The following is a 19676-nucleotide window of genomic DNA, read 5'->3' as shown; positions in this document are numbered from 1 at the left end:
TCACGGAGCAACTCTTGTGGAACTGCCCTGAGGATCTCCGCCAGTTCATCCGAGACCAGAAGCCAAAGGGGTCCACGGCTACAGCTGCCCTTGCCGATGACTACACCAACAACCGGGCCCCTGAGGCCAGGAGAGCGGCCACCAGCAGCACCTGGAGAGGGGGTAAGATGAATTCTGCGACTGCCCCACCTGCCCCTAGACTGCAGGGGGTGTCCCCCTCAACTCCCCTCTCCAGGCCCGTGGCGGAACCAAGACGGTGCCACCAGTGCAACCTACCTGGACACTTCAAGGCCATGTGCCCTCAGCGTCCCAAGGCCCCGGCTCCGTCCCCGTCCCAAGGGCCGCCCAAGGTGTATTGTGTGGGTGGGGGTGGTGGTAGGTCCCTGGACAGCTTCCAACCTGTCACCGTCGGCCGGTCTGTGACCATAGGACTGCGAGACAGCGCCTCGGAGGTGACTCTGGTGCGGCCTGAGATGGTGTCCCCCCAAGACTTGATCCCTGGAAAAACCCTCGCTGTCTCCGGGATTGGAGGCACTGACCCGGCGCTGCCTGTTGCTGACATTTATGTGGACTGGGGCGCAGGGCGGGGGGTGAGGGAGGTGGGGGTAACTGATCGGATCCCTGCAAACGTGCTACTTGGGACAGATTTGGGGCAGATAACCTCCCAGTTTGGGCCCCCCCCAAGGGCTGAACCTTCAGCCAGTACTGACATGACTCCTGACAATGTTAATGTGTTATCTATGAATGATGTAAGGGAGGAGGGAGTGAACTCTGATATTTCTGCTTGCACAGACACCATAGACACACACGCAGCTGCAGCTGTGACAGGAGGGGAGGGGGTCAGAGAAAGGTGTGACAATGCCTCTACAAGTAACCAGCCTGTGAGCTGGGATCTGTTGCCCTCTGCAGGGATAAGCAGAGAGCAGGGTGCTGCAGGGGGAGGACCAGTGTGTGGGGTGGGGGCTACCACAGCAAATGTGGGGTCCCCAGAGATTTCACAGCGGGGTTCTGTTGCTGCAGGAGGGGAACAGGCAGGTGAGATTGGGGCCGGTCCAGGAGCGGAAGTGCTCCCAGGTAAGATCTCGGTGCATGGTTCCCCCACAACCGGGGTGTCAGGAAGCCAGGTAGGTCTGCCTGAACCGGCGACTTGGTCAGGAACGGAGGAGGAGCAGGCACGACCCACGGTCGCAGCGGCTGTGGCCGCTGTCACCCGCAGTGGGAGTGCTGGAAGCCAAGGGGCCTCCCGGAGGTCCGATAGCTCTTCCCCTTCTGACCAAGTGGCAGCCGAGTCAGGTGGAGGCCAGGACACAGGTCCCGGGGTACTGACTGAAGATGTGACAGTCTCGTCGATTCTGGCCACATCTAGTCAGGGGTTTCAGGCAGCGTTAGAAGCTGACGACAGCCTGAAAGCTCTTAAGGAGCAGGCGGCACAGCCTCCCTCGGACTCGGACCCGGAGCGAGTGGTCTGGGACCAAGGACGGCTGTACCGGGCCACGGTCCAGCAGGGTTCACCGGAGGCGTGGCCCAGGGACCGACAGTTGGTGGTACCCTATCCGTTCCGGACGGAGTTGTTGCGGATCGCACATGAGATTCCGATGGCCGGACACCTAGGGATCGCTAAGACCAAGGCCAGGTTAAACCAGCATTTCTACTGGCCAAAAATGGGGGCCGATGTGGCTGCCTACTGCCGTTCGTGTGAAACCTGTCAGAGAGTGGGGAAGGCGGGGCCACGCCCCAAAGCCCCACTAGTATCTCTGCCAATCATCGATGAGCCTTTCAGGAGGGTGGCTGTGGATCTGGTCGGCCCGCTGGCCATCCCCAGTAGCTCCGGGAAACGCTTCCTACTGACGGTAGTGGACTATGCCACCCGGTACCCAGAAGCAGTGGCCTTGTCGTCCATTCGGGCTGACAAGGTGGCCACCGCATTGCTGGAGATTTTCTCCCGAGTGGGTTTTCCCCAGGAAATGCTCACTGACCGGGGGACCCAATTCATGTCCCAGCTGATGGAGGCCCTCTGTAAGCAAGTCCAGGTGCGACATCTGGTGGCCAGCCCGTACCATCCACAGACTAATGGCCTGTGCGAGCGGTTCAATGGCACCTTAAAGCAGATGCTTAAGATGTTGGTCGACTCCCATGGGCGTGACTGGGAGCGGTATCTCCCACACCTGTTATTTGCTTACCGGGAGGTTCCACAGGCCTCAACAGGATTCTCACCGTTTGAGCTCCTGTACGGGCGACGTGTGCGGGGCCCCCTGGCTCTGGTGAAAGAGGCTTGGGAAGGGGATTTGGCCACCCCTGGAGTGTCGGTTATCGAGTATGTCATGCGCTTCCGGGACAAAATGCAGGCCTTGACGCAACTGGTACACGACAATATGGCTCAAGCCCAGGCCGATCAGAAGCGTTGGTACGACCAGAACGCTTGTGAGAGGACCTACCAAGTGGGTCAAAAGGTGTGGGTACTGGTCCCCGTACCACAGGACAAGCTTCAGGCAGCCTGGGAAGGCCCATACCTCGTGTACCAGCAGCTCAACCCTGTAACGTACCTGGTCACCCTGGACCCTGCCCGTGGAAGGCGGAAGCCCTTCCATGTGAACATGATGAAGGCACATCATGAGCGGGAGGCATGTGCGCTCCCCGTGTGCAACCTGCCCGAGGAGGGAGAAGCGGAAACCCTCTTGGATATGCTAGCCCAGGTTAGGGCAGGCGGATCCATTGAGGATGTGGAGGTTGGCCACCAGCTCTTGGAAGACCAACGGTCCCAGCTGTGGGCCACCCTCCTCCCCTTCCGGGGGTTGTTTACCAACCAGCCCGGAAGGACTGACTTGGCTGTCCATCACGTGGACACTGGGGATCATCCCCCGATCCGGCGTTCAGCATATCGGGTCTCCCTGGAGGTGCAGCAACACATGCGCCAGGAGATTGACGAGATGCTGAAGCTGGGGGTGATCCAGGCATCCAACAGCGCTTGGGCCTCGCCTGTAGTCCTCGTCCCTAAGAAGGACCGAACCACTCGGTTCTGCGTGGACTACAGGGGGCTCAATGCGGTCACGGTCGCCGATGCGTACCCAATGCCACGCATCGATGACCTGCTCGATCAGTTGGCCGGGGCTCAGTACCTGACCATCATGGATCTGAGCCGGGGATATTGGCAGATCCCCCTGACTCGCAAGGCCAGGGAACGCTCTGCCTTTATTACCCCATTTGGACTGTACGAGTCCACGGTGATGCCATTCGGGATGAGGAATGCCCCTGCCACTTTCCAGCGGATGGTCAACACCCTGCTCAAGGGACTTGAAGGGTACGCGGCCGCGTACCTGGATGACATTGCCGTCTTCAGTCCCACCTGGGAGGACCACCTAGAGCATCTAGCACAGGTGCTCAGGCGGATCCACCGGGCAGGTTTGACCATCAAGCCGGGAAAGTGTCAGCTGGCCATGAGCGAGGTCCAGTACCTCGGTCACCGGGTAGGTGGGAGAACACTGAAGCCCGAGCCTGAGAAAGTGGAAGCCATCGCATCCTGGCCCACCCCCAGGACCAAGAAGCAGGTGATGTCCTTCTTGGGGACCGCTGGGTACTATAGGAGGTTTGTTCCATGCTACAGTAGCCTGGCAAAGCCCTTGACGGACCTCACCAAGAAGAAGCTGCCCTCTGCAGTTGATTGGACAATGGACTGCGAGACAGCCTTCCGGGCCCTAAAGGACGCCCTGTCCAGCCCGCCCGTGCTACAGGCAGCCGACTTCACGCGGCCGTTTGTAGTACAGACCGACGCCAGTGACTTCGGCCTCGGTGCGGTGCTCAGCCAGGTGGACTCTGCGAGCCAAGAGCACCCAGTCTTGTACCTGAGCAGGAAGCTGTTACCAAGGGAAGTTGCCTATTCCACGATGGAGAAGGAGTGCCTGGCCATAGTGTGGGCCCTGCAGCGTCTGCAATCCTATCTATACGGGCGCCACTTCATCGTGGAGACGGACCACAATCCCCTCAGCTGGTTGCACACCGTCTCTGGGACGAATGGGCGATTGTTGCGATGGAGCCTTGCGCTCCAGCAATACAACTTCACCATTCGCCACAAAAGGGGCCGTGACCACGGTAACGCAGACGGGCTGTCCCGACAAGGAGAGGTCGCGGACGGGCGCACGGGGGAACACCGGAGTGTGCTGCCCCCTAGCGCCCTCAAAAGGGGGGAGGTGTGAGGTAAATCCGGAGATATGACGATAAATCATGATATTCAAGTATGTCAGGAAGCCCTCTCCTGGTGTCACCCCCCCTTTCCTTCACACAACTGGTTTAGCAACAAATCCCATGGCCATCTCCTGTGATATGGAGATGAGGTGGTGTGGGAACAATGGACACAGGATGACTCCCTGCCGTCACCCTGTAACAAGAGTTGTATCTCATTAGCAAGGCTATGGAACTAGCTAGACAGAACGACTCCAGTAAAAAATGGTTCATATCTCGCAAGCCATATTTCCGATAAATATGGCAACCATAAAAATGGTGTCTCCGCATGCGGACGATGCCGGCACACCCTTTTTATGGGAGCAGGACATTGGGAAATGCCCCAGGCGTGATATCAGCCAATGGGGAACTGGCAGACAGGTCATGAGTCCCCTCGTTCTGTAGCTAAATTCATAGCTGTCACAATGAGAGCATTGGCGTCCGCCTACGACGCTCCCAGGCCAAGTTATGGCCATATTCCATGTTGTGGATTTTGTCCATAACTCCAGCCAGGGGTGGAGCAGTGCTCCCTCTGAGGTCACGAAGGTAGGAGGGGACCTGGATTTGTCCAGGTTGATAACCCTACTTCGGCCATTTTCCAGTGTTCTTTTCGCTGGGGGCACGTGTAGGAAACATCTGTGGGAAGGATCCTAGAAACCTGGGTACAGCGCCCCCCTGTGGCCAGACGCAACAAGGTAACTGCTGGAACTGTGTATGCCTGTTTGTAACCCATGCTTTGACTGTAACTGTACTCTGACATATGTATATTCTGTAGATTCCCTATTGTATATATTGTAGTTTCTAGTGTGCTTTAGGCTGATTAAATTATATAATTAATCTTGGGCTGTTCTGTTATCTCGATCTTGAATCCCCTGTCTGTGTGTTCGGCTAATAGTTACCGTAAATCGGTTGGTGGCAGCGAATTGTGCCAAGGATTATTGTGGGGAGGCCAGTGAGATTCGGGGAGATTTTATATATTCCGCCCGCGGAGGTCGGGGGAATATATACCTTACTCTCACCGGGGACCCTTCAATAATCGGCATAAGTAGTATAGCGGCCTCCTGGCTTATGGTCGGGCAATTCCATAATTGGCCTGACTATAAGAGGGGCGCTAGAGAGCGCGTCACGTGCTCTGTCTGTCGGTCGGGAGGTATAAAGGAGGGGTGACCCCCACTTGTTACCCCCCGATTGTGACGTACTGGTAGCCAGCGCGGGGGATTTCTGAGTGACCCCCCCGGTGGTTTGTGACACCGACTTTTTAGGAATAGTGCTGGTGCGTGCCGCCAGAGGCGCAATGTCTGGAAGAATCCTAAAAGGAAGGGGAGACAGAATCAGGCTCTACCCATACCACTACAGGCCAGATTCCTGACGCACCTGCACTTACGTGACCCTGGGACTCGTCAGGGGGGCTAGCATCTGACCTGTCACTTTCATCCCTTGTAATAAACAGTGAGTAGGTCGTTATACAGAAACACACAGAATGCACATTTCCCCGTTCCCAAGGTTTGATACCTGTTTGGGTGACGACAGGGCCCGTTCCCGCTTCCAGTGTTCCGTCCCGGATCACACGCCGCCTTCCAGGGCGCCGCCATATTCCGACCAGGAAAATGCGGAAGTCTTTGCACTGCACATGCGTCAGCGTGCATGTCAGGCTGGAACGCATGTCGCGCGCACCTCCGGAACTGCCACATGGCCGCGGCAGACAGCGGGATGCCGAGAGCCCTCACCTGAGGGAAGCGGCTTTTGCCGGGAACTCCTGCTCCACCGGCCGGCTGAGGGACCTCTCCTTTAGAGGTGTCGGCCAGGGGCTGCTTGACAGGCCGGAACAAGAGAGCAAGACCCCCCCCGATCCGCCTGGACCCCGTACATCCCGACGGTAAGACTTGCGTCCGTCCTGTACAGGGACAGGAAAAACACTGAGGAAAGGGGGATGGGGAGGGGCTTTTAACCTCTTGCGTTTCCTGTCCCTGTAAAGGTCAAAGGAGCAACTCCTACCGTGCTGTCATGTGGCGTCCTGGAAATCAAGCAGTATATATATTTTTTTCCATTTATTTGTCCACAAATAAATTTTTAATTTTACATTCATTTCATGCTTTTTATTTTTATTTTCAATATTCTTATGTATGCCTTTTTCCTGTTAGCAGAAAGTACTCTCCTCTGCAGTTTTCACGTGTCCATGAGTCACTCCGTTACCATGAGAGCATTGACGTCATAGATGTCAATGTGGCGGTATGGGCTCCTTTATAAGTAACCGGTCTGTATACTGTGTGTATATTTTCTCTTTTCCCTGAAGAAGGAGACGGTCCATGTCTCTGAAACGCGTTGGAATGCTGTAATAAAAGAGATTTTTAATTAACATCCTGACAACAGTGGTTTTTTAGCGCGGCTAAAACCTGTTTCTCAAATATATGTGTATATATATATATATATATATATATATATATATATATTTTTTTTACTACGTCTCCACGGGGCCGCTGCTTGAACCACGCGGACACTCATATGCTCTATAAGGGGTTGTGACTGGCACAACCTCTCCAGGTGAGTGTACCTATTTATATCTTCACACGGTTATTACCGGGTAAGACCCTATTGCGCCTTTGTTTCCCCCTATCCAACACCATGATTCCAGGAGTAGAACCAGTCTGACATTCTGTCGTGAGGACATCTTCATGGCATTGCCCATGTAGTCTCCAGACAAAAGTGGGACTCATTGCTGAAGATGATATATCTCCATTCTGGCCTCCATTGCCGACTTTCTGTGCTTGGTATGTGACATATAATTTCATTTGCAGTACAGTATGGATCAATTTAGGAACCAGTTGTATGGTTATTTCTCCAAAATGTTGCAGGGACCATTTTTCAATACAACAATGTCAAGCTGCATGTTGCTTTTGGACTGTGAGCAGCCTACATATCCTAAATGCACTATCATGGTCTTCATCATCTCCAGACTTGTCTCCTTTGATCACATCTGGGACTTCATTGGTTGCCAATTGCAAGGCAGCTGCCAGCAGAGGATCTTGATGATTTGCGACCTTAAGTACATTTACGTGGCAGAACATTTCTCAGACAACCATTAATATCCTTATTAATAGCAGCCAAGGTGTGTAAGTGCATGTATTTTTGTGGGCTCATACTCAATACAAATTTACTGAGCGAGCGAGGTGCTGAATTCAAGTAAAGTGCTGAATTTAAGATAAGTGCATAGTTTCAACACAATTACATAGTTTGACACAAGAACATAGTTTGAATTTATCCTTATACGTTTCCCATTGGGTTTCTTTCGTTTTTTTCTCTTTGTTTTTCTACTTTACTGTTGATCCTCATTTGATAGGTGCTCCATGGACAATGCTACCAGGTGTGTATCTTGTCAGATGTATGCATGCCTTGAGCAGCCGTTCGAGGGTGAATATGTCTGCACTCGATGCAAGCATGTTGCGTGTTTGGAAGCCAAGGTAACTGATCTAAATAAGCAGCTTGCAACACTAAGGGGCATTGCAAACCTGGAGAGGAGTTTAGAGCTCACTGAGCTTTCTCTGGCTGGGGCCAGTGATATGGAGGAGGGTGGAGGTGGGGAAGATCAGGACCCAGAGGTAGGTAGCTGGGTAACAGTTAGAAGAAGAGGTAGGGGGAAAAGTGTCAGGGAGCCTAGTCCTGACCTGGCACAACCTAGTAAATATGCCTGTTTGGCTGATATTAGGAATGAAGGGCCTGGACTAGGGTCACTACAGCAGGACGTTGCTCCTAGCAACCAGGAAAACAACTGCTGTAGGAAGGAGGGAAATAGGAGTGCAGCAAAGCCCAGACAGATGTTGGTGGTAGGGGACTCTATAATTAGGCGGACAGACAGGGTCATCTGTCGCCGAGACCGTGAATGCCGAACAGTGTGTTGTCTGCCGGGTGCTCGGGTTCGGCATATTGTGGATCGGATAGACAGATTGCTGGGTGGGGCTGGGGAAAACCCAGCGGTCATGGTGCACATTGGTACTAATGACAAAGTTAGAGGCAGGTGGAAGGTCCTTAAAAATGATTACAGGGAACTAGGAGAGAAGCTGAAGTCCAGGACCTCCAAGGTGGTGTTTTCAGAAATACTACCGGTGCCACGAGCGTCACTAGAAAGACAGCGGGAGCTTAGGGAGATAAATATGTGGCTTAGAAATTGGTGCAGGAAGGAAGGGTTCGGGTTCATGGAGAACTGGGCCGACTTCTCAGTCGGCTACAGGCTCTACGGTAGGGACGGGCTGCACCTCAATGGGGAAGGTGCAGCTGTGCTGGGGGAGAAAATGGTCAGACGGATGGAGGAGCTTTTAAACTAGGATCGGGGGGGAGGGAGGGTAGTGGAGCAAATAAGGGGATAGATAGAGCAGATAGAGACAGGGAGACGGTAGGGGTCAATGAAGGATTAGGGGGGGATGGGACATACAAGGAACGTAGGGAGGCTAGGAGTAATAAAGGTGTTAATAGGATTAAATGTCTACTGGCAAATGCAAGAAGTCTTGCAAACAAAATGAATGAATTGGAGACTCTTATGTCAACCATGGATTATGATGTGGTGGGCATTACGGAAACCTGGCTGGATGAAAGCCATGACTGGGTGACAAACATACAGGGTTATAGTACATTTAGGAAGGACAGGAAAGGCCAAAAAGGTGGTGGGGTGTGTATATTTATCAAATCTAACCTAAAACCTGTGTTGTATGATGACATTGAGGGGAACAGCAACAATGTAGAGTCAGTATGGGTAAATGTACATGGGGAGGGGAATAATGGAAAAATGCTAATTGGAGTTTGCTATAAGCCTCCTAACATACCTGAACAAATAGAGGGTGAAATGCTGGAACAAATTGAAAAGGCAGCTAATAATAATAATCGGGTTCTTATTATGGGGGATTTCAACTATCCAGACATACAGTGGGACATAGAATCTTCTGGTTCTGCTAAAAGCTGTAAGTTCTTATCTACCATTCAGGACCATTTCCTCTCTCAGATGGTAGATGAACCGACCAGGGGAGATAATTTGCTAGATCTGGTCCTGTCAAATAGACCGGATACAATTTCAAATCTACAGGTCCGGGAGCACTTGGGCACCAGCGATCATAATATGGTAAGCTTCGACATAATATTCAATAGAACATTTCAAAGGGGGAATGCTAAAACCTGGAATTTTAGGAAAGCTGATTTCAACAAATTAAGGGAAGAGCTTAAATGTGTAGATTGGGACAGAGTCATGGTAACTGGGGATACCGAACATAAATGGGGTAAGTTTAAGGATATACTGCTAGAGTCCTGTAAAAAACTTATACCCTCTGGTAATAAAATGTCCAGGAATAAAAAGAAACCACTATGGATAAATAAGACTGTACAAAGTATAATAAAACAAAAACAAAGGGCGTTTAACATCTTAAAGGCTGAGAATACAGAAATAGCATTGCAGGAGTAAAAAGATATCAATAGGCAATGCAAAAAAGAAATCAAACAAGCAAAACTAGCTACTGAAACAAAAATCGCCAATGACATTAAAATAAATCCCAAAATCTTTTATAAATACATTAATGCCAAAAGGAAAACAAAGGATAGTATCGGACCCTTAAAATATAATAACAAGTTAGTTATAGAGGACAAACAAAAAACTGAGATATTAAATAGGCATTTCTCATCTGTATTCACCAAGGAACTGACTGTACCAGGGATCATTCAACAAGTGAAAAATCAAAGTCCACCACCTGATATAATTAATTTAACACAAGATGAAGTACGCCTACGTCTGAGTAAATTAAACATTGACAAATCCCCAGGGCCAGATGGCATTCATCCACGAATATTGAGGGAATTGAGCTCCGTAATCGACAGACCGCTGTATCTCATTTTTTTAGACTCACTTGTAACAGGGTTGGTGCCTCAGGATTGGAGGATTGCTGATGTGGTACCGATATTTAAGAAAGGTAAGAGGGTAGATCCAGGCAACTACCGTCCAGTAAGCCTGACATCAGTAGTATGCAAAGTTTTTGAGGGCATTTTAAGGGATGACATGCAAAAATATATTGCAGAAAATAATATGATAACTGACAAACAGCATGGATTCATGAAAGATAAGTCGTGTCTAACCAACCTGTTGGGGTTCTATGAGGGGGTAAGTGCAAACCTGGATATTGGTAATGCAGCTGATGTGATTTATTTGGACTTTGCAAAGGCATTTGATACTGTACCACATAATAGCCTTATACTAAAGCTCCAGAAGCAAGGACTAGGGGACACAATATGCAACTGGGTAAGGAATTGGCTAAAAGATAGGAAACAAAGAGTAGTCATAAATGCTACATTCTCTAAATGGGCTATAGTCAGCAGTGGGGTGCCGCAGGGATCTGTGCTAGGACCAATTCTTTTTACTCTCTATATTAATGACCTTGTGGATGGGATTGATAGTACAGTGTCAGTCTTTGCCGATGACACCAAACTATGTAGGATATTAAAAACTGACCTGGATAGTACAATATTACAAAAAGATCTGGATAAGATGTCAGAATGGGCAGATACTTGGCAAATGAGATTTAATGTTGATAAATGTAAAGTAATGCACCTAGGACGGAGTAATCCTATAGCTGCGTATACATTAAATGGAAGTAAACTCGGGACTACAGAACAGGAGAAGGACTTGGGTATTCTCATTACAAATAAGCTGAGCAGCAGCACTCAATGTCAGGCAGCAGCTGCTAAAGCAAACAAGATTCTAGGGTGTATAAAAAGAGAGATTAGATCCCGTGATCCCAACGTATTGTTACCCATCTATAAATCACTTGTAAGGCCACATCTGGAATACGGGATCCAGTTTTGGGCTCCACATTTTAAAAAGGACATTCAGAAGTTAGAGTCAGTTCAAAGGCGGGCAACTAGACTATTACAAGGAATGGAAGGCCTCCCATATGATGGCAGATTGAAAAAGTTAGATATGTTTAGCTTAGAAAAAAGACGTCTCAGAGGAGATCTCATTTATATGTATAAATACATGTGTGGTCAATATAAAGGACTGGCACATAACTTATTTCTTCCGAAAACAATACTAAGGACCAGGGGGCACTCACTGCGAGTGGAAGAAAAGCGATTCCGACACCTAAATAGGAAAGGGTTCTTTACAGTTAGAGCGGTCAGACTGTGGAATGCCCTACCACAAGAGGTAGTAATGGCAGATACTATAACAGCTTTTAAAAAAGGGCTGGATGATTTCCTCAGTACACAAAACATTGTTGGTTATAAATGACTTAGTGACTAAATGTAGAACTGGTGGAGGAAGGTTGAACTAGATGGACCTAGGTCTTTTTTCAACCTAAGTAACTATGTAACTAATCAAGATGTTTCGAAAGTTTTCTTTCCATTTTTTATTATTTGCATATCATTGACATGTTTATCCATTATTTATTTTCATAATTCCATGACTTTTCCAACTTTCTCCTGGAATTGCATAGCGCCCCATGGGGCAGGTGGTTAACATACTCGTTGTCGGACCGTCGTGGGTCGCGTCAGGCGATGTCACAGGTGGACTTGCCCGGTTCCGTTGTCCCAAGGCGTACAGTAAATGGTGGGGAAGCGAGGAAATGGGGAAAGTTTGTCATGACGCCACCTGTGGTATGCGGCCAGGAAGTAACCGCCGCTGCAGGATTCCTCGCCGGGGCAGGTGTTATGGCAGCCGGGATGGTGTCGCTCCCCACAGGCAGAGTGGGCCCCGGGTGGATAACGGGAAAGTGGCAGTCCCTTGGGAGCACTGGAGCGTGGGTCAATGGCGTTGATAATCAGAGTCTGATTCGGCAACTGCGGTTCCAGGTTCTTTTTACTCACTGATTTAAAGATGCACCCAGGTGCTGGTCTTTGCCGGCGTGGGCTACGTTCAATCTCAGGCAAGTAAAGGGCCATCACCAGTGTATGAAGAGAGGAGGAGAGAGAGAGAGAGAGTATCCTATTTCTAGGGTGTCCCCCTCAGCAGTAAGGTACCCTGGCTGAGCTCCCGCTCCAAGCCCCGGTCCTAGTAAAGTCCAAGAGTTCCAGAGGTGTCCTGTCAGAACGATGGTCTCAACTTGTCTGTTCCTGATGTGAATGTGTTGTGCCTATATCTACCTCCAGGTGGAACCCACCCCCCAGGTAGCTGGTTTCAGTGACTGGAGAAGTCCCATAATCGTGATGGCCACCCTCCTGCCTACCCTGAGCCAACCCCCCCCCCCCTGTGTGTAGGCTTCTAAGCTGTATGTAGTGTGTGAATGTGGAAAACCGATGATTAACCCCCCCCCTTACCTGAGATAGATACAGCACCTTAATTGAGGTGCAGTACCCTATGGCGACCAGAGCCTCAGGGGCGCCACAGTTGTAAAATGTAAAGATATAATTTTCCTGATTTCACATTTAATAATCCCCAACCTTTATCATGGTGTTCTAGTAGCCCCTTATTTATTGTTAAATATAGGTAATCTAATAATCTAGTCTATGATCTTCGCCCGAGAATAATTGTCATTCAGTCCATTTTGGTAAAGGACTAGAACGTCCAACTTAACTTACTGCAGGAAAATTAAAGTGAATATGATGAGTATTTATATGAAAATCATTTATCCAGGAAAATCTAAAAACTAAAACATATTTACTCCTGAAAAGAAATGTAGGTGATAACCACTTGGTTCCCTCAATCTGACGCTGTAATTGTACTGCCATTTATACTATTTACTATGGGCTTAATGTCTTATACCAGTGCAGAATTTTTGGGCTCAATGTGACCTTTAGTGGTCCAGGATGTTAATATTCACTAGTTTTATGTCCAATGTCCAAAACTGTTTATTTATGTGAATCCTTTCATTTACTTCCAATTCTTGACAGTTTGCTCTGTTTGCCTTCTTTTTCTTTTGATTTATTCCGCCTGGTTTTGCTGATGAAACAACTTTTCCTCCACAAAAATCAAAGAATTAATAGGAAATCTGAAAACCCCAGTGGTACTAAGTCGCTGAAGTTCTTTGATATTTAGCGTCCTAGTTTAAGTAGTCAAATAATGACAAAAATAGGTTGTAAAATTAGTTGTGCTTGGATTGAGGTAAGTGTTCAGCACCATCCAGAGTCACTACAGCCCTTTACTTAGGAAGAAACGGTCTTGTTCACATGAAGACCATACAAATGGTTTAGCATGAAAACGTACCTATTAAGGCCAAAAACACACTTCCGCATAAAAAATGTACGTGTCTCACGTTCCGTTTATCAGATCCGTGTTCCGTTTTTTAGGGGCGTTTCTCCCGTACGTATGACATCCGTGTGATGGCGTATGCTCTCCGTGTGTACGCGTGGAATGTCCGTATTGGCATAAAATACGCACGTATGCAATCCGTGTGCCGTCCGTTTTTAGAGGTCCGCATTCTTACCCAAATAACATGGTTAATCCTTCATCATGAGATCCTGGTGTTGTTAATTGGTCAATTTCCGTCCCTCATCGGTGGATAAGGTTTAAAAACATTTCAAATCATTGTTTTTAGGCTCTTCCACTCATTAGACTGACTCCAAAATGTCTCTCTCCAATGAAGCAACCATGGATTTGCTATGGTTGATATCTAGGAGATTTGGGGTTTGGAGACATATGCTTGAATATGAACCACCTGTTGAAAAAAGGATGTGGATCCACCCCCTTGTCAAGCTAAGGAAGACGCATGGCCATTTTAATATTCTTTATGGAGAAATGCGCAAATTTCCACCTAAATTTCAAGCATACTGCCATATAACCATAACGTCCTTTGACAACATCCTTGGCCTTGTGCATCACCAATTGAAACATTTGACAATTTGATAATTGACCTGATAGATTGGAAAAAAGTGTTGCTGATGTTTGGATTAAAAACGCACACGGACGATACGTGCTGAACACGGACGTGCTACGTGTGCCATCCGTGCAGGCACGGACCCATAGACTTTAGCGGGTCCATGCCTGCATGTTGATGGCCAAAAACGGACATGTCGTCCGTGCGAGAAAACGCACACACGTACTTACCACACGGACACACGTTCCGTGTGATTTTACGCGTGTGTGCCATCACCCATAGGGTGACATTGGTCAACGTGGCTCCGTGTCTCCGGTACGTGCCAAGCCGTACCAAACACGTACCGGAGGCACGGCTGTGTGCTGCGGGTCTAAAGAGAATCTGTCAGCAGGTTTTTGCTGTGGAATCTGAATGTAGCATGATGTAGGGCCTGAGTGTCACGCAGTAACTACTCGGGTTCGCCAGGAATAAGAGTACCCCTGGCGAGCGACACAACAAACCGGGTACGCTGGGAACACGATACAATGATGGGCCTGGCACTAGGGAGAGGGGAGCAGGGTGACCTCCTACACTCACCTGAGGCTGATCCATGCACTCACTAATGTCCCTATATAAGTCCTTCTCCTCCTCGTTGATCACGGTCAAACTTGCCCTGAACTCAGCCTGACTAGAGAGAAGGCACTAGTCTCACTCCTGCAATAATACAACACAGGAAGGGAGACAGATAGGGGGAAATAGACACAAAAAGGAAAACACTCCAAGCAACTCCCAAGCAGCTAACACCACAGCTGCAATTGTCACAAAACTTCAGCTTCTTCCAGAGACTGGCTCCTTCCAAAGTGGTCAGCATAAGAATGATAAGATTCTATAAGTGGCATCAGATGTTATGATGACACGTGACTATTTATAATGAAGGGGAGAGGGGACAAAGAGCTGCACCTGAGATTAAGACTTCAAAGGATAGCCAGATAGGAAAAAGTCCTTAACCCCTACAACACCAAAAGAAAACAAATACATTTAAACATAAACTTCAGACCTGTGCACAATAATGTGCTGTGACCTTCTGGTCCAAGACTCTCAAGAAGCCCCCCAGAGCGAGACACAACCATGACACTGAGAGCCTGATTCCAGCAATGTGTCACTTACTTTACTGCTTGGTGCAGTTTGATAAAATACCTGTTTTCTCTGCTGTAAATTTAGCAGTGTTATGAATTCTGAGCAGCATATAACCCTGCTCACACCCCCTGATTGGCAGCTGCCTGTATACTCTGTATATTGTCAACAAGCTGCCAATCAGTGATGGGGGTTGAATTAAACAGATTATCTTGCAGTGATAATCTCTTGCTGATAAAACACTGATTGTATTAAAACTACAGAAAGCTGCTGAGAAAGTGACACATCTCTGCAGTGAGGCTCTTTACCCTACATTATGCTGCTCTCAGATTAAATAGTAAAAGTCTGCTGACAGATTCCCTTTAAATAATGCACTGATATTGCAATAATTGATATTACGTGGGTATGCTGATATTACGTCAGTCAGAATAAAATCACTTTAGGTGACATAGTAGTGTATATGCCATGTGTGACTGAGAATACATTTTATTACATATGTTTATGTTTAATTAGGACCAGAAATGAAATTTAGGGGAGTATTTCATCCAGTAATTATCTTCCCTGCAAGAATTGTGGACCTCCACCGTGTGAGTGAGAGTGACACAGGTAAGGCCATGCTCTGTAGTATATTAGATGCAGTATTGCTCTTTCCATGTGTGTTTGTTAATCGTGTTTTCTTTCATAGGAATAACATTGGGAGCAGCCTGTAGTCTTACAGTTCTGGGAGACACACTGCATAATGCCGTTTCACGCCTGCCAGAGGAGAAGACCAAGCTTTTCCGAGCCCTTTTACAGCAGCTTGAAACTCTGGGAGGTGCCCAGATTAGGAACACTGCGGTAAGTGGACAATGATCAGCAATATATATATATATATATATATATATATATATATATATATATATATATATATATATATATATATATACATATATATATACCTCAGCAGGGACATTAAGTAAGGACATGATTCATCATTTACTTAATTTTTGAAGTTGTGATGTCCTGGCCTATCAGGTCGTCACAGGTTATTGTGCAATCTGCCCTTCTGTGCAATATCCACCTCCTCCTTGGTTACGGGTCCCTAACCAATGGTGTTGCCAAAACCAGCTAATCAAAATCTTAGGAACACTCTGCACCACACCCACCAGACACACCAGTGGACGGCCTGAGTGGAATAGGGTCGCCCACTTGGGGAGTTGGTTAAGGGGAGGTCAGGAGTAGGCCAGAGTAGTGTTGGAAGTGAAGGAGAGAGGAGGTCAGGAGCTGGGCTCCTTGGAAGTACTAGGTAGCAGACGGTGGTCTGGGCCTAGTAGGAGCTGGACCCCAGGTCACAGGGGATCGTGACAAGATGCACGGTATTGTCGTGGAGGACAGCCGGCGGCCTTGTACAATCACCAGGCTGGGACCAGGACATGACAGGATACGTGGACCCTAGGTCAGGGAGTAGATTCAGGCAACCTGACAATTCACCCGACGAGAACGGAGCCTTCAAGATCCGCTCTCCACCCCTTCCAAAATCAGGGTACTAGCGCAACGAGGGGGATAGGACTTTCCACTAAAACGGTCTATGAAATCCCAAGCATGAACCCTGAGAGCAAGCTCTCTCAGTTAGCCACACTGGGGAGCGAAACCCGACTAGTTTCAAGCTATAGGGGCCAACTAAGAAGAGAAAAAGGTGCCAAGGGAAAGGTCACAGATCATCAGGCAACACCAGCAGAAACGGGACCCAAACGTGCTCCCCCTCAGCGGCAGCGGTCTCCAGAACTTTGGTTTACTAAGTTGTCAGTGTCAGCATTATTGAACTGAGTGAGTACGCAAGTGACCCTTACCTTCCCAACGGCACATCCCTGTCACTATCATAGAGTCCCGGGGCATTCCCCCCCACCCGTGGAAGGGTTAAACACCTGGCTGCCCACTCCATCGCCACCGGGTACTCCTCAGCTGCAGCGGTGGTACTGCACCTTACCACACACCACGGGTGGCGTCTTGAACTATAAATACACCATCCCCTGTAAATACCTCCTTAATTAGAGTGGCCGCACGACCCCCGGGTCTGGACGCACTTCGAGCCACCGCGGATCTGGATCCGAGCAGCCTGGCTGCTGACTTGGGGGCGGCACAAAGTCACTTTTCTGTTTTGTCTTGTGGCATTCATTGACGGTTTTTGCATGAAATTTTTCAAAATGGTGCACATTTTTTGATGAATTTTGCTCAAAATCAAAATTTTTATTTTTGCCATTGAGTTGTTTTGCAACACATTAGTGCAAGTAGTCACAGGTATGGTAAGATGGAGGAAACAATGGGTCATAATAACGGGCAAACAAAATCACAGCAGGGGACTGGAGTACAGTTGCACTAAATTTTGTTCCTTTTTGAAAAGTTACATTTGATAAATTGGTGTAAAACATCAGAAAAAGCCACAAATGTGTAAAAATCAGAATGCTAACTAAACAGAAAAAGACAAGGAGCAAATAATTCCAGGAATTTGTCGCAAATCAAAAAGTCAACAAATAAAAGGTAATCACATAAAAAAACTGTTGAAAAACACAATAATGAATCAAGCTGTAAATCTCTCCTATTTCTTCTAGTCTTTGGGAGGAAACATCATTAGCCGGGCGACAACATCTGACCTGAACCCAGTTCTGGCTGCCGGAGGCTGCGTACTAAACCTAGCATCAAAAGGTACGGCACATTGAGGTCCGGGGGGCTGTAATGTCATTCTTGTAGTGTAACTATAACAAAAAAAACAATATATCCTGCTCACCAGTCTCTGTGTCTAGATTCCACCTGGGTCGGTGCATGGTATCCATGGTTGGCGTCCACAGCTGTTACAATCATTGGAAAGGAGGAGGGAAGGGAAACATATCCAGCACCATGTCTTTAAAAAAACTTCAAATTTATTATTTCCAAGTAAAAAAATGTTTTCTTATATGGACTAAAACAATCTCTCCATATGCCTTACAGTGCCTTACGTGTTTCAGAGAAGAACTCCTTAATCATAGGCAAATACCATAATCATAGGCCTATGATTAAGGAGTTCTTCTCTGAAACATGTAAGGTGCTATAAGGCATATGGAGTTGTTTTAGTCCATATAAGAAAAACTTTTTTTTACTTGGAATTAATAAATTTGAAGTTTTTTTAAAGACATGGTGCTGGATATGTTTCCCTCCCTTCCTCCTTTAGGGCTCATGCGCACATTGCGTACTTACATGCATTTACGGTGCGTATTGCACTGCAGCGTAAATGCATGTGTCCTGCATCCCCTGCACAATCTATGAAGATTGTGCATAATCCGTGCGCACGTTGCTTTTTTGAACGCAGCGATTTGGATACTAAAATTTTGACCCAAATCCGTGCGTTCATAAAAGCAGCATGTCAATTATTTGTGCGTTCTGGATGCAGCTCCCACTCTGCTTATGGTGGGGGCAGCAGCAATAGCGCATGAAATCGCCTTTTTTTAACTAAAATACTGCATTCATTATGCAGGTTTTCTGCAGCGATTTGAAGCGCACATGTGCTGTCAAATCGTTGCAGAATAATATGCGGTTACGTGCGCATGAGCCCTTACAATGATTCTTGTAGTGTGCTGTCAATATGGAAAATCTCCCAGCTCTACTGACTTGTCTATATTAGTAAATGCTTTTGTACTTTATGAAATATCAATATGGAGGCACTTAATTTTTGGAACCATGGCTTGTCCTGTTCTTCTTTTTAACTCCGGGAAAAGAAAAAATGACAATTGGGCGTTCTCATTTCCCCCTGTCAATAGGGTGTGTCACTGCACAGAAGTTTGGAGAGCTACTCCTCTGCTATGGGCTAGTTGAACTTGTCATTTTCAGGCAACATAATAAGGGAATTGCACATTGTAGTTTTAATTTGTTTTTTCAATGTTTTTGTCATGAAAAATAACAGTATTTACTGAAACAGACATATTGAGAGGTGTGACAAATCCACTTTAAAGGACTCTGTCAGAAGGTTTCTGCAACCTGAAGACAGCATGCTGCAAGAGTTGAAGCAGAGAATTCAGCCCTGTGTGTATCTCAGTCTTTTTTGTTTAGTCTCTTATCTTTATCATTAGTGGGTCTCAGTGACTCGTGAGCTCTAGTCCAACTCTGCCCCCTTCTGTGATCACCAGCTTCTCTCTATGGAAATGTACACTGAAAGCCTGGTGTGGGCGGGTGCAGCTCTCCCAGCACTGCTTTATGCAAAATCTAAAATCTTTCACTGTGTCAGAACGGCTGCACACAGTAATCTAAGTGATACATTGTTGAACTCAGGGCCTATTTCCCTACATCATACTGCTCTCAGATGAGGTAGCAAAAACCTGCTGACAGATTCCCTTTAAGCATCTGGTCATTTTTAACGAAGATGGCGGTGGCTAAATGTGACATCCCATCCAATGATTATCAAAAGAGTTATGTTGTTAATAAAAGCCGTCACTAAGATCACAGGGAACTGTCTTCATAAACGTCAGTATGAGTCCTGTGCAGTGTCGGACTGGCTACCGGAAGAACCTTCAGTAATACCAGGCCTGGCCGCGGTTACCTGCACTGAACTCTGGAGCTCTC

The 19676-nt window shown here is 47.7% G+C and overlaps 1 protein-coding gene across 1 annotated transcript in view; it reads left to right on the top strand.

Annotated features, from left to right (window-relative positions):
• Nucleotides 1-19676, top strand: part of LOC142245189 (aldehyde oxidase-like) — a 168506-nt gene that overhangs the window by 78744 nt on the left and 70086 nt on the right. Inside the window, exons 10-12 of the mRNA XM_075317644.1 lie at nt 15621-15713; nt 15793-15944; nt 17696-17789. Of these exons, the coding sequence (XP_075173759.1) occupies nt 15621-15713; nt 15793-15944; nt 17696-17789 (339 nt within the window). The remainder of the gene's footprint in view (nt 1-15620; nt 15714-15792; nt 15945-17695; nt 17790-19676) is intronic.

Source organism: Anomaloglossus baeobatrachus, chromosome 7, assembly GCF_048569485.1.
Source record: "Anomaloglossus baeobatrachus isolate aAnoBae1 chromosome 7, aAnoBae1.hap1, whole genome shotgun sequence".
NCBI classification, from domain to species: Eukaryota; Metazoa; Chordata; class Amphibia; order Anura; family Aromobatidae; genus Anomaloglossus; species Anomaloglossus baeobatrachus.
The sequence above is the reverse complement of the archived record's forward strand: the minus strand, read 5'-3'. Positions and strand labels throughout refer to the sequence as shown.